The following is a 15,122-nucleotide window of genomic DNA, read 5'->3' as shown; positions in this document are numbered from 1 at the left end:
CCCTTTCCCGCTCACTTCTGGCACTTGTAATGCCGGTAGGGTGAAACTCGACTTAAAATCATGCTCAGTTGGTTTGGAACAGCCTCCGGCCTAGCGTGTGCCGAAGGAGCCCGGTCGTGGGCCACTAAGTAAATCGCCCCGGGTTGGTTGCGGCCTTGCGGTCTTTACAGTTGGCCAGCCGGTCTCGTCTAATACCACCTGCACTTACTGTCCGCCTGTTGGCTTGATGTACCAGTGTAGCAATGTAACGTTGGGGCGCAGGGCGCAGATCAGGCCGTGAAGGGTTGCCTACTTTACCTACACGGCTTGGTTGCGGGTTCATGGCCTGGGCTAGTCCTGTCTCGTCTGAAACTAAGCTGAGTACCGACTATTCATCTGAAGTCAGGTCTGGTGGCCTGTATGTACGTGGTTGGGAACATGTTGACCTGACCAACATGCACCTATACCTTGAGGCACAGTTCTCCTCGTTTGGATGATTGACTCTCAATGATCTACGTAAGGGATTGACTGTTGACATGCAAGGACTTCTGTGCGACATGATATATAGCCCGAGATGCGCGCTCTCTTAATGCCAACCGGTGTTGATCATAGAACAATCAGACAGTCCGAGTCAACAGATACTAGCTTCATGTTGATTAATATGGTGTGCTCTTGCAAACTCCCACGAGGCCGAGATAAAAGGGAGATGTACGCACTCCCGAAAAAAAGGGCAGTTAATGTACTTAGTATCCGTGCAAACCTGAAGAGGACCGTACGGTAACTTCCAAAGTCCAACCACACACACACTCTGCCCTTTTAGCAAGTTTGCGTGATAACCCTAACCCTGCCCAAGCCAACCACGCGAACCAACCAACTGCTGCAGTCTTCGGTGCTGCAACCGTTCCTTCCAGCTTGTTCGTGGCCACAACTTCTCGCGTCTCAGCGACGCTGCTACATCCTACATCCCACATCCCACATCCCACATCGCCAAAATTCCATCCACGCCGTTCTCAATATGACCATCCTGCTCGACCCGGTTTCGACTGCGTCGGGCACAGGTGCCCAAATGGCGCCGCCGTTGCATGGCGCGTCTCATTCTTCAAGTTCCTGTTTCCTTCTGCGCCTCCCCCGTTCTGTTCGACGCCGCATTTACCTGCACCTTGGCGTAGCACGTTGGGATGGTTTACCGATGCTGTTTGACCTGGACGGTTCAGTCAGCCGGTCCATGATGCAGGTTGACTTTCACGGGCTATTGCTCTCCTGCCGCCTCATCTACAGCGAAGCGTCCGCCTTGCTGTACTCGTCCAACCGATTCGTCATCCACTACAGACACGTGCGCGGACCCGGGCACGACGTCGAACCGTCGCTTCAGCCGGTGCGAAACCTCACCGCCTCGTCGCTTGCGTCATTGGTCAGTCTCAAGATCGTGTTGAACCAAGCTTCTTGTCATCACCGCAGCGAAGACGAGGCGGGCGGCGAGTGCTGCGACGACCTAAGGTTCAATGGTCTGCATGAACCGGACCGCTGCCAGAGACATCATACAGCCCATCACGATAAGCCACTTCGGAGCTCCTGCTCTACGGCCGGGCCGATGCTAGACGAATGGCTACGGACAGCAGATTACCTATCTTCGAGGATCAAGCCTGGTGGCCTTCGGCTCGCCTTGGTATGCGACCTTGATCCACAAGAGGCCGACGTCATGGATACCGTGACTAAAGTTGTCGCGCCACTCTCTTCGCTTCCGGAGCTAAAGGACTGTCACGTTCGGCTTTGCAAAAGTCCGAATGCTGAACTCACCCGGATCGCAAGGAACGCGGCGCTGCAAGCCTGCCGTACGCCGGAACCCCCATCAAGTCCGTCGGGCCCTCGCATCCTCAGCCTCCCCCGTGAGCTACGTCTTCATATCCTCGAGTATACCGACCTTATCACCCCTTGGAGGGAAGTCATGTGGAGTAGGCGAGATCGCGGGTATCGATACCCCGCCGAAGGCTGCTACCCACCGGGCGACTTCCCATGCCCCTCTGACCTTCACTGGCACCATGGATGCCAGTTTCGGGGATGCTATTACCAGGAACGGATATGGTTGCCGGACAACGAATTATGGCGTGGCTCCATCGGTTGTTTCTGCCGCCTTCGACACGCCGCCTTCTCATCCGCCTGCAGATGCTGGGCCCCGCCTACGCCCTTGTTCCTCGTCTGCCGTGCTCTTTCGGAAGACGCCAAGTTTGTCTTCTTTTCTCGTAATCGGTTCGTTGTCAGCGACAGTAGAGCATTCAACCCCTGCGTTGCTTTCAAGGCTTATGAGCCTGTCCGGTGGCTCGAGGGTAACAACCGCCTAGACTGGGAGTCGATAGAGTCGGGCAACTGGCGCGAAGTACAACCCCGTGCCTACCCGGCCAAGCGTTTTGCAGCGAGCCAATTCTTGAGGGAGGTGGTCCCCGCCGACTGCTTAGGCTACCTCCGCTTTCTCGAACTGATCTTCCAGCCATACAATCATATGTGTTGGCCCGACGACGGGCATCCCGCTCTACAGGACTGGATTGCAACCGTCGACTGGGTCAAGCACAAAATAAGAGCTTCTAGTCTCACACTACGGTTGACCATGGCGGGTTCGTTATCGCATGTGCCCAACGGACCCGACCGTCGCGACAAGCTTTCTCGAGCACAGGGAAAGCAAGTGCTTGCTGGATACAACCGTATCCTGAAATCGTTGGCCTGTCTTGGGGGCGAGGACGGTTTCGCGCGGTTTTATGCCGACTTTGCATGGCCTTGGAAATGGACCAACTGGGCATATGCGAGGCGGGAGGTTCTGGGTTTTCAAGCTGGTCAGGAGTGGACGAAGTCGAAGGAAGACGCACTAAACGAACGGGCCGAGCGTTTCATCTTGGGAGACCGATATGAGCGGCTTTCTGCCAGAGGGAAAGACCTAGAGGAGAGGCCTTGGATGGTAAAGCACTGGTTAATATAGTGTGATCAGCACCTGGCTTGGACCATCATCGGAGCCTAGTAGTACTACTCTCAAGCAGCGTTTTTTTCGAGCTCAGATAATCAGACGAATATATTAGAGTCAAACAAACAATTAGAATCACAAATATGATTCAGTAAAACAGGCACAGTTTGAGATCTTCATTCGGCAGGTTTCCCAGTCTCCTTGATTTCGCTGATTAATCGGCCCCACGGTTGCGAAGCCTTAGGGGCAAGCACCCCTGAAACAGACGCCCTCCGAAAGCTTCCGCTATCCGACTCTTGTCCAGCTCCGTAGAGATCCGTCCGGACAACTAGGTGAGTATAGGTCTAGAACATTTCTACATATTGAGCTGCTACCTTCTCTGCCGTTGGCTTGAAGAAGCTATTCCCACACTCCCCAGCTAAGGTATTATTATATCAAGTGCTGCAACAGTTGAGTAGGCATCTACCTTTCTCTTTCCAGACCTAAGCTAAAGGACATCGCCAAGCAGATTAAAGGGGCATCGGTTGCTATGGTTCCAGATACCTCAACTCGTTGCCGACACTTTACTGCCAATATAGAACCCCGAACTCTATCCTCGAGGCTCAGCTTGACAAAGGATGAGCCAAAGACTGCCCAAAGCTAGACTATAAACTACGGAGAACCCCCTTGCGAAGGTCGAGAAGGTAGAGCAAGTCAAGTGCCATGCGTGGTCTATCGAGCCTATAGCGAAACAGTAAGTCCACGATCCATCATTGCCCAGTCTTACATTTTCCTTCATCGAGTACCTACAACAAGAGAAGTCTGTTACTAGGAATTGCATTGAGTAAAAGAAAGTAAAAGAAGAAAACCCTTTAGTGGTTGACAGGCTCAAGAAAGAAGCTGTAGCAAATCGACCGAATATTGGGGTGTCAAGCGTATCTCGAACGAGAGCGATCCGTATCCACAAACTTGGTAGGGCCACATGAATTCCGGCTATCCGTTTACATCATGATAAAGCTAAGAAGCCAGTTTCATGAAGAACTTGCTCAGATTCCTTGACAGGAATCTGGTAGAGTATATATTTCTTAAGAGAGATTATATATATATATATATAATCTCTTACACCGCAAGGGCAATCGCCCCGCCCAGTTAGGGCAAGCGGTCCCTCCACGCTATTTTACATATTATAAGGCATCCGCTCTCGTGCTGCGCCCATGCGGCTTAGATGCCGCTCGAGCGCTCCTAGTAAGTGTCGATTGCGTTCCCCCCACAGAGATGGTTGAGGACGCGGTTCCTGCGCGCGTGCCCTGTGCAGGAGGGCCAGCCGCTCTGTTGAGCAGCTTTGGGTAGTCTTCAACGCGGGGTTCGACCGGGGCAGGTCGGAAAATTCGCTTTGAAGCGCTGGTCGGATCAGCCACGATTCCACAGTTACAGGATTAAAGCCTCTTACGGAGGCGGTTCTACAGCTCGTGGAGGCAGCAGAGTGTGTTTAGGAGCAGGGCAATAGGATTGATTAATGATGATCATAACCTCCTTTTTCCTCCGTCGTAGGCATCGCCCCTACCCTATAAAATAGCTCGTTGCCCCTCCTTAGTTACCCCTCACATTAGGCTATAATTATGGCGTTCGCGCTAGGCAGCCATGCCTACGCTGCGGTCAGGCGCCTCAGATCCATCTTCCTGAACCGCCTGTCAATTCAACAGGAGGCTCCGACGGTATAAGCGAGCCAGCACTAAGCCTCGAGGGTCGAACGCGCGGTTGATTCGTATCCTCGACGCCGTTTGCAGTCGTTACGGAGGCGGCCCCGGTCCGGGAACGCGAACGGGATCCTCGCGCCAAAAATGCATCTCTATCACGAATACGCAGATTTTGCGACCCACCAGCATCGCAAGAAAAAGTGGAGCCAAGCGTCGGCTGCGATGCCTCATCGTTGGCGGCCACTCGCAAGTGCAGCTCGCGGGGAGCTGTTGGCTCAACGTTGCAGGGCGGCATGCATGATCGCCGCGGCTGGACTTCGCATCCCTGCACATTCCCACAGCCACTGCCTCTGCTGACTGGGGGGAGGCTATGTTCTCTTTCGGCTCACCGCGCAGAATGAAAAGAGACAAGAGACAGCAGGCTCAAGCAGCAGACGGCTTGGTCAGGTATGTATTGTATCTATTTTTGGCGTACGGCTGTGGAAACCAGATCGATGGTGTTTAGTTACGCCGTTGAGAAGTGCTCAATGACGGCGAACCCGAGCATCTTATGAACTTACGACCAAGCCCGAAGTACTGTGGCTATCCGTACGGAGTACTCTCGGCTATCCATGGTCAAAGAGAGCAAGCCCCCCGGCTTCCCCGGTCTCGTCCGAGCCAACATTCTACACTACACAGTATGTGACGCGGTTCTTACCTTTTGGGATGGTGGTGTAACGTGGCGCCATCCTCGGGCCGCAGCAAAAGAGGCCCATCTCATCATCACCGCTAGCCCTCGGAGACATGGCGTGCATGCGTCAAGTTTCCGCAAACTCCCCTCGTCGTTCCACCTTGGCAATCCCATGCATGCATCTCCCAGCTCTTCTTTCTGGCCGCCACCATGGAGCAACGACCGTCGGCACAGGGTCGGCCGGGCTATGGCGACTATGATCCATACCTTCAACACCACGGGCCCGAGCACGGACGGCAGCAAGGGAACAACAGCGGGTGGGATGCGATAGCGCCAACGCCGGACCTCGACTCGCCAGCATCCCCGCCACAACGCTCTCAAGTTTCCTTTGCGCCTATGCCCTCCAGCACGGGCCTGGGCATCGAAGCCACAGACGGGATCGCGCAGGTTCCGGCGAGCTATAATCACTATTATGCAGTCACTCGGGACTCGCTCGAGCAGGACAGCGACAGCCCGTCAACCTCTCCACCGCCGGTTCACCCGACGTCCAAGTCCAACTTTGCGGTCCACGAGTATCCCGTCGCCGGCCAGGATGGAGCCCCATACTACTCCTACTACCACCACCACCACCACCCCCCGTACTACCATCACCCATATGACAGCGCAGCGCCGCCACCTGATGGCCCCGGGAGCTCTCTCCTTGACCGGTTTGCCAACTCAACCGGGTGGAGGATGGCATCGGGCGGGTGGCCCATGTACCTCATGTTCTTCCTCGGGCTCGCCTTCGCCGTCGGTCACCACGCTTTCTACACCAGCCTTGACGGGAAGCCCGCCGACGACCAGATCCGCATGATGCGCTTCGGCGGTTTATTGTCCTATGCCGTCAAGGCATCTCTCGTGGCCGCCGTCATCTTCGCCTATCAGCAGCAGATCTGGGTGACCGTCATCCACAACACGCTGCGACTCCGGACCATCGACTGCTTGTTCGCTGCGGCGAGCGAGCCGCAGTCCCTGCTGAACTGGGAGTTCATCAAGAAGGCTCGTGTAGCCGTGTGCCTGGCCGCTCTAGCATGGTCAGTGTGTCCCATCTCTCTCTCTCTCCCCCTCTCCCCCTCCCTCCCCGGCGCGTCACCTCGTCCCGATTGTGGCATCTCGGCCGACGAAATACTCCCGGGAATATTGCGGAACAGTTCTTGTTGACTTCTTACAGGCTCTTTCCCCTGACCGTCATTCTTACTCCGGCCACCTTGACAGTAGCTCCGCGGACCGAGGTCAAGCACGATCAGTGCTATGGCATCCGCACTCTCAACTTCGAGGCCGAGAAGTGGAAGAACTGGAGGCTGCTCGACCAGCTCAACGGATACCGGGGCCTCTCGCTCTCGCTCTGGAACAGCACCGTCGCAGACTCGGTGGGCTTGGTGGACACACCCTTCAACGAGACCTTCTTTGACTACTGGACCGAGAGCAGCCCCCAGCTGGAGCTCGTGGCGGCCCAGAGCGCCCTCACCGGCGCCGTCATTCCCAGGCGCGACGCCGGCCTTGAGACGTGCGGCGGCGGGTGGAACTGCAGCTACGTCATCTCGTTCAAGGCGCCGGGCTACAAATGCTCCGAGCTGGCGAGGGGTCGGCGGCTTGACGAGGACGCGCTCAAGCGGCAGGGCGTGCCCTTCAACGCCGGCGAGCTGGCGCCTAACGGCAATTACGGCTACTTGGCCGTGGTCGACGAGGGGGAGTATGCCAGCAACCAGGTGGACGTCTTCCCCGGTGGTATTCCCAAGATGAAGCCTCCCTATCCAAAGCATCTCGGAGCCTTCCGGACGGAGCCCGTGCTGTGGATCGGCTACTCGGCCCATACGGGGCAGGGCAAGCCTCCCGAAAACCGGACGGTGCCGGGCTGGGACACGGCCTTCGAGGCCGCCGTCGTCCGCTGCGAGCACTACCTTACCAACTATACTGTCCGATTCAACCACACCTTCTCGGAGCAGATCACCACAGTCCTCAAGCGGGACTACCTCCGCCCCATCATCAACACCACCTTCGTTCCCGGCCGGTACGCCACCGACGGGACCAAGGACAACACGACGGCGGTCCCGGAGTCCAACTACGTCCTGCCCGCCGACGTGGAAAACTACCGCGTCACGGCCGCGTACCACTCGCTCGGCAAGCGCATGCGCGCATACCTCGGCGGCCAGATCCAGTACGCCCCCTACGCCATCGTCGAGACCGACGCGTCCAAGACGCGCCTGATCGACACCGAGACGTACCTGCCCGTGCCCAATCTCATCTCCGAGATCCAGGCGTTTTACGAGAACATGACGCTATCGCTGCTATCCAACCCGCAATTCGTCATCGTCTCGTGGGCCGCCCGGCCGGACCAGCGCAGCGGCGTCACCACCCCGGCCAGCTTCCCCGCCACCACCCCCGGCGGCGATGACGACGACGACGACAACAACAACAACAACAACAACTCCACCCGCTTCCCAACCTACCCGTGCGTGCGCACGCGCTTGACCAACGCGTACGAGTACAAGCAGCGCGACCTGTGGGGCGCCTACGCGGCGGCGGTGGGCGCCGCCCTGTTCGCCGTCGTGCTGGGGTCGGCGGCGCTCGCGCAGAACGACTTCCGCCCGCGCGACGCCCGCGTCTCCAGCATCGTCGCCGCCACCCGCGCCCCCTGCCTGGACGCGCTCCCCTGGGAGGGCAAGGCGAGCAAGTGGGGGAAGGTACCCGCGGAGGTCCTCGACGTCGAGCTCCGCTACGGCGTCATCGCCGCCGGCGCCGGCGCCGGCGGTACTGCCGGTGCTGGGTATAATAATAATGGTGGTGTTGGCAGCGGCGGCGGGACCGGGCCCACTCCGAGCGTCGGGACCCCCGCCGCCTTCGCCATGGCCGTGCCGGGCCTGTGGATGGGCGCTGCGGCGGCGGCTGCTGCTGGCGGCAGCGGCGGCGGCGCCACGGGGCCGGGCGGACTGTTGTTGGCCGGGAAGGTGTACTACGGGTTCGCGCCGAGCGAGGTGGTCGAGAGGACCAGGGCGGCCACGTTCGGGCCGGGGAAGCCGAGGAATCGGTTGAGCGCCTTTAGTTTCCATAAGAACTGGCAATAAAGACATGATGGAATGGAAGGAAGGGCATTGACTAGTTCTTTTCCCATCTCGCCTTTATTTTTATTTTTTTTATTTTTTGCTCTTTCCTCTTCTTTCTTTTCTTCTTCTTCCCCTTATTTGGGCATTTCTTCATCTGTGGCCAGGTGTGACGGGCGACTGGCGTTCGTATTCTTTGTGTTTTTGGTAGAGCACGGTGCGCATTAAAGGGACTAGGTATTGATTCTCTACTTTGGATAATGGTTTTTAAATCGGTATGTAAAGAAGATTAGGCTTGGCTCCGATACTTCAATTGACGTCCTCTGTATACCATAATTACATATTAACAGCTCTTGTTTTCTGGCCCATTGTCTGAAACTGGCCCAGTTTATCAAACATCCGGTTCCCATTTGGGTAACAGAGTGTAATTATCGTACTCTCTCTAATTAATAACTCGTGTTTCGTCATGACTACCTATCTGTCAGAATACCTACTTAGGTGCAATTGCTGGAAGCAGCAATTTCGGCGTCGCTTTTGCAGTTTCACATTAATTATCTGCCGCAACCGCGAGATGATCGGATTGGTGCTCTTGACTGGCACATTGCGACACCAATGACATGGGTGATATAGAACACATGTAATAAGATAGAGATGAAAGAAAACTTTAAGGAAATAAAAACGAAAGGGACGGGTTAACTAGGTAATTACGCTATCTTTCTCCGGAAAATTTAATGTATGCCAGTCCAAAACAATTATAAACGGCTTGAGGGAATTCACAGATCAATCCAGACCTTTTTTGACCCCCTCGGCCAGCAATCACTAATTAATAAAGTGCTCGTCTGCTGGAACTGCGAGGGCTAATTAGTTTGTATCTGAAGTTGCAGTTGCAATTATTGCCTTGGTATGTGGTGTGAGCTGACTAAGCCCTCGACGCGTTGATCCTCGTCTTCAGAAGCTTGGCTTGTTGGCTTGCCTGACTTTCGTTGTCAAACATTGAACATTCAACCCGCCAGCAACATCAATGTCAGATATGCGCACAATTGTCAATCAATTTACCGATTGCACAACAGCGCTTTACATTGAATACTCGCTCGATGGTTCAACCGCTGACGCATTGTTCAACAAGCACATTTGAGTTTTTGTACCCCATCCAGTGCTGTTCAGACCGCCCTTTGAATCGTAACCTCTGAATCAAGCTACACATTAATTATACACGCCATTACGACTTGAAGAAACGGCAATTATCTCGATCATATAGCGAGTTGCGGGTCAAGGCCGATGCGCTCGCCATGCCCCGACAGCTACCGTGGAAGGTCGGCACCCACGCGACAAAGCAGGCACCATCTCGTCCCAAGGCATCGGCGAGTCCGGCCCCTTCATCAGCCAGTCGCAGTCCTGCTCCGTCTCACCGCCCCACGCCGGTACCCAAGAGAGAAGAGACTCCAGAAGACAGGTCCAAAAAGCCGAGGCGCAGCTTGGGGCTCTTTTCTACTCCTGGTAATTATCCCATTAGCCAGATTCCCCCAGCAGCCCTTGAATGAGGCTGAGGCTAACTTTAGGCAGCTCGCTCGCCATCCACCTCACCCCCGCCTGAGCCACCCAAGGAAGAGTACGTCTTTATGTTTCTGTGTCTCTGTAAACCAGATTTGGCCCCAGCAACCGCAGCCGCTGATCCTTATCAGGTTCATGATCGAAGGCATCGACCATGACGATATGTACCGCATGGTTGAGGACGAGTTTCTTGCCGTGGCTGGGGAATTCACTCGGCACCTCCACACCGCCGAGTACCAGCGACTCAAAGGACTCGCCAAGTCTCAGAATGCCGAGACCATTCAAAACATCTCGCGGCCCGTTACCCAAGAGATGACGGATCTTGTGAAACGGCGCCATGCCGCTCTCGACACGGCGGCTAGGCAACGCAAGGGAATAGCCAAAACCCTCCGGAAACGGGCGGCGAGCATCGACTCGGACGAGGAAGAGCCGTCACGGCGGCCGGCTACATCGTTGCAAGGGTTAATGGACAGTCCGAGGAAGCAGAATGTTCCGCTGACGTCCATTATCGGCACGCGGCCAGGCTCGAGTTACCGACGGGCGGCGGACGCCAGTCCTTGCTCTCACCAACATCCGGGAAATCACGCGGTCCCATCCATGAAGCCTGAGAAGCGCGTCACAATGGCCGGCGGCACACATCGAGGGCCGTCTCTGGAGCCCTCCAAGTACGAGATCTCAACAGAGTCTGATGAAGGTAACGACCTCGATGGCCAACCGCCCTGGCCCCAGAGACAAAGTCTACAGCGCCCGGAGCCCGGGAACGGTGTAACCGAGGGACCGCCCGTTCCTCGACAGACGTCCTGGTATAGCAACCAGAGCAATCCGTTTCTCGCGGCCAGCAAGACACAGCTTCCGAGATATCAATCTCCCACCAATGACGCATCTACGAGTGAGCATGTTGCCACTCCCAACGACGATGATGAAGATGACGACCCTCTTGCGAGGCTACGAGCGAGGAGGGCAGAGCAAAAACGACGTCGCATGAACAATAAAGCCCAGGACGATAACACCAAGATATCCGATAGCCAGGCAGCAGCAATTGATTCCATTCCGTTCACATGACGGCTAATCGCTAATAATCACTACCGCCCCCCTCACCCTCGACCCCAACACCATATAATTAGTTCATGCCGACTTTACTTGCTTTTTCTTCCTTCAGCTTTAGTTGCGCTCAAACGGCGTTTCATAAGGCCTCTCCGCCTGCGGCGTGATCCGCGCCAAGTGGCGCCTCTGCCCATCCTTCCAGTCCACCAGCGCCGAGTGCTGCGTGACCCGGTTATCCCACACCACGACCGTCTTCTCCTCCCACTTGACACGTACATGGAAGTCGGCCCCGAAGGCGATGTGGTCGTACAGGAATTTCAGGATGGCATCCGACTCTTCCTTCTTCAGGCCGACGATCTCGCGGGTGACTTCCCACTTTGTCAGCTCTTGTTCATTCCAAGAGAATGGAGAGGGAGGCAGAAGGGTGGGTTTGGGGGTGGGAAGGAAAAAAATAAACAGGGGAAAAAAACCTACACTGAGGGTTGACATAGAGCGCCTTCTCGCCCGTGACAGGGTGGGTGCGGACGATAGGGTGCTCGTTGATGACGGGCTCGCGCCGCTTGACGCCGCCGCGCGCGAGGCTTGCATTAGCCTGCTCGACGGCCGAGTGCGTGGCGCGCAGGCCGTGCAGACGCTCCTGGAAGAGCGGGCTGAGGCGGCGGTACGCCTCGGCCGTGTCGGCGAAGAGCGTGTCGCCGCCCGTCGACGGCAGGTCCAGCACGTACAGGAACGTCGTTCCGGGCGGCTGCTGCTCGTACGACACGTCCGAGTGCCACGCCACCGACGACGTCCGCTTGGCGAAGAAATCGTGCACCCCCGTGTCGCCCGCCCCGCGGTGCACGATGTGGACCTCCGGGTGGCCCGCCGGGGCACCCGACGTCGGGTGGATGTGGTGGCTGCAGAGCGCCCAGGGGTTTCGCCACGGTCAGTTATGTTTCTTTTTACTTTGTATGTACACACGCCGATCTCGGGAAGGAGGGAGGGATGGGGGGTTGCGCTGTGTGTGTGAAGAAGAAATTAGGAGGGCAGCGCTGCAACATACCGGCCAAAGTACGACCCGAACTCGAGCGCCTTCTCGATCGGCAGGTCGGCAAAGTCTTGGTCACGGAAGGCGACCACCTTGCGCTCGGCGACGAACCGAGCCAGCTCGTCCTTGCCGGCGTTGCTCAGCTGAGACAGCTGGATACCCCTGACCTCGGTGCCGATGGTCGGGGTCAGATGCGTCACCTTGACGGTTCCCTCGGGAAGCAGATTCGGATAGGAAGTGTCGGCATCCTTGCCGTGCTCGTAGTGCTCGAACGGCTCGAGGGCCGGGTACTTCTCGTTGTGGTTCCAGGTCGGGAGGTAGTGGGGGTACTGGGATCGGTCAGCGGAGGGGTCGGTGCAGCGCGACCGAGAGAGGTGCCCTCTTGCCCACTAACCTTGGCTGCCTTGTGGCCCTTCAATCCAGCCTCGGCCTCAGCGTCATACCTGGTCGCTGCAAGCTCCTTGTACGGCCCGGCGACTGCTTGGAGCTTCAGCGTGGATACGTCCGGGACCGTGACCGTTTCGGTTTCGACTGCGGAGGGAGCCATCTTTGGATAAATATTTCTGTTGGTGTTCCAACCGGGTGGTGTTCTGGGACAGCCGGCGGTTTCTTTACTCGGCTGCTGCTTCTTTGATGTATGTACAACTCATCCTCAGATCCGGAGCGGACTCGTTTCTTTTTAACCCGCCAAGTCACCATCTCGCCCCGCGATCCGACCTGCGGGGTCGGACGTTAGGAATGGCAAACAGCATGGATGGGATTGCGCAACCCCAGTATGTCCCAATCAAGTACGATGCAGCGATAGAGATGAACAAGAGAGGGTGTTCCGGCCGGAAGGGACCGATCTGATAACCCACGCGATGCTCCACAGCTCGTTACAGCGGCAGGCAGGTTCGACGGGATTAGGGTGGGGGATACGTGTTGCGAACGTTGAGGTCTCCAAGGGTACCGGTTACATCGGCCACCTCCGTCGCGGGTTGGGAGGTGATGCTAGACGCGGCGTGAATCGCGTCATCGACTTCCGCGAGTGCGAGTCGCGTTCCACATCACTTGTGGTTGAGTCCCCATTCGGCACGTCGCGGGGAACGGAGACACGCCATTGTTTCTGGGGCTTAAGTCCGGGTAATTAGGGTTTTTTCAACAGCCAGAGATCGCTTACGCAGTAATTATGTCTTGGCGAACGACCTTTGATTTATTAATTAACTGATGAGGACTGTTGATCGCTGATGATGGCATCACTGGCCTCCGATATCGTCGCTCAAGAATTGAACAACCTCCCGTCGTCATACGAATTACAAATCGTACGGCAAAGAGCTCCTAATTGCAACATCTTCGCTTGGGAGATACAGACGACATAACTATCGTGCATGCTCCAAGCCAGCTTCGGCCGAGGTCTAATGCGAACAGTTTCTGGGTTGGCTTTATTATTCAGCCCTATTACGAAATCCGACGAGTCTACCTCAGGCGAACTCCTGGAAGAAAGAGCCAGGATGGACAACCGTTCCCGCTCCACGCCCTTTTGAGCCACTTCAGGTCTATGTACTTGCTCACCGGTCATTGCGATATGAGGTATTAGAAGTGGGATAGGGGCCCCTTGAACCTTTTTGGGGAACAGCTTCCGAGGTTGTCATCGGTTCTTCTTCTACTTGGCTGTCCGGGACGGTTTCGGGCCATTGACTGCTAGTTGTGATCATTCCATACAAACTAGCATGTCTTTCTCCCAAGACATGGCAAGTTCTCCTGCGAGACTTGGGAATGCACCGGCATTCCATCAACATCTTCAGGTCATCCACAATTGTTCAAGTGATCTTTATCCTTACGTATGTTTCTGGTTCCTCCTCGTTATGTAATAGATTACTCTTGTTCTTACTAACTTGCTTATGCAAAGCATCTCGTGCTCGTCACGGTTTCTAGCGAGTCGTACTTTTGAAGAAGCTCCTCTCCCGCCTTTTCATTACAACCGCGCACCACATCAGAGGATGTGCATAATAACGTCTTGTCCAACCTAGACCACAACACGTCAGGAAACCATCCATCCATATGCGACTATCTGAATAAAGAGATCACCATCACAAGAGGACGCCCCTTCACGGTCGTCACTGCCCGAAGATTCAACGTGGATGAAGAGCAAGGGTAGGTTGAAGGTGAATGCTAGAGAGTCCAGTTCCGGTGCACGACATTCGCTAATTATGCCCTTTAGCGATAATGCGATCCGACGGGACGAACTTCCCGGCTTCAGCGCCACACGATCCCAGGTCTTTTTCAAACCACGATATCCGAGCCTCATCGCTGCGCAGGCTTTGCCAGGTTCCGCCAGGCAACACCAGTTTTGACTCATTAACATAATTACGCATCCATATCACCTACCGGGTAATTAGGTACCTAAAGGCGCTTAGGGACCTAATCGTGTCAAGCGGGTGCGGCTGAACCAATCTGCTTCCTCTTTGACGGTGATGAGGATTCAAGATGGCACGCCTCCTTCCCCGCGGAATCTCACTACAGTGTATAGAGCACGCAGGACCCGTAATTACTCGTGTCAGCCTGGTCTGAGGATTTACACCCCCGCCTCAGATCTGCAACCCTAGGTCCGGCCGTGCGGGCGCAAGACCGGGGCCTGTACGTATTATCGCTAATTCGAGATCACAATTAGCCTCTGGGTGGGCCTGTACTGTTCAGTACAATACATACTTAATTACATGTTCATCACTGCAGACGGGAGCAGGCGAGCGGGCTTACACTCCTTTTTTTTTTTTTCAATATTCTTTCTCCCTAGGCGAGACTCGGTTTGTTAGCTGATAACCCGGCTACATCTACCCGGTGCATAGCCTGTTCTAGCGTCCCTGTATGCTACAGGGTATTGCTGCTGCTCCGCAACGTTGACGATTCGAGAAGGCTTCGGAATGCAGCCGCAGTGGTCTGAGCCGTCGCCCACGGTAGCTTGTGCGCAGCAGCGGCCATGCGCGGAACATGAGACCCGGACGCCCCGGATTGGCTAAAATTTCGGGCATACGCAGCATGCGGTCAACTCCCCGCGACCGCGGCGCGTAGTTCATGTGGGCAGGTAGCATTTTCGGCATGGTTGGATCCTCAACACCAGGCCGCGATCAAGGGTGCCAGCCAGTGTGACTGGGTATCTGGCGGCACT

General features: G+C 55.9%; 4 protein-coding genes across 4 annotated transcripts; 3 read left to right on the top strand and 1 right to left on the bottom strand.

The window, feature by feature from the left end:
* Window positions 1–994: 994 nt before the first annotated feature.
* MYCTH_2124479 (uncharacterized protein) lies at window positions 995–4,962 on the top strand (the record flags this gene model as incomplete). Its single annotated transcript, XM_003660734.1, has 3 exons — window positions 995–2,926; window positions 4,696–4,817; window positions 4,893–4,962. 3 exons carry the CDS (start codon window positions 995–997, stop codon window positions 4,960–4,962), a joined length of 2,124 nt encoding a protein of 707 aa, XP_003660782.1.
* Window positions 4,963–5,485: 523 nt separating this feature from the next.
* Window positions 5,486–8,687, top strand: MYCTH_104802 (Formylmethionine deformylase-like protein; the record flags this gene model as incomplete). Its single annotated transcript, XM_003660733.1, has 2 exons — window positions 5,486–6,348; window positions 6,486–8,687. The coding sequence occupies 2 exons, from the start codon at window positions 5,486–5,488 to the stop codon at window positions 8,377–8,379; spliced, it is 2,757 nt and encodes a 918-aa protein (XP_003660781.1). The 3' UTR covers window positions 8,380–8,687.
* A 957-nt stretch (window positions 8,688–9,644) lies between these two features.
* Window positions 9,645–10,968, top strand: MYCTH_97480 (uncharacterized protein; the record flags this gene model as incomplete). The annotated part of the gene is made up of 2 exons (XM_003660732.1): window positions 9,645–9,808; window positions 10,038–10,968. The coding sequence occupies 2 exons, from the start codon at window positions 9,645–9,647 to the stop codon at window positions 10,966–10,968; spliced, it is 1,095 nt and encodes a 364-aa protein (XP_003660780.1).
* Window positions 10,969–11,017: 49 nt separating this feature from the next.
* MYCTH_2299489 (uncharacterized protein) lies at window positions 11,018–12,680 on the bottom strand. The gene is made up of 4 exons (XM_003660731.1): window positions 12,372–12,680; window positions 11,993–12,306; window positions 11,425–11,846; window positions 11,018–11,318 (listed from the first exon to the last, which is right to left on the bottom strand). Exons 1-4 carry the CDS (start codon window positions 12,522–12,524, stop codon window positions 11,068–11,070), a joined length of 1,140 nt encoding a protein of 379 aa, XP_003660779.1. The 5' UTR covers window positions 12,525–12,680; the 3' UTR covers window positions 11,018–11,067.
* Between the last annotated feature and the right edge of the window lie 2,442 nt (window positions 12,681–15,122).

Source organism: Thermothelomyces thermophilus, chromosome 1, assembly GCF_000226095.1.
Source record: "Thermothelomyces thermophilus ATCC 42464 chromosome 1, complete sequence".
In the NCBI taxonomy this organism is placed as follows: Eukaryota; Fungi; Ascomycota; class Sordariomycetes; order Sordariales; family Chaetomiaceae; genus Thermothelomyces; species Thermothelomyces thermophilus.
This window is presented reverse-complemented; position numbering and strand designations above follow the sequence as displayed.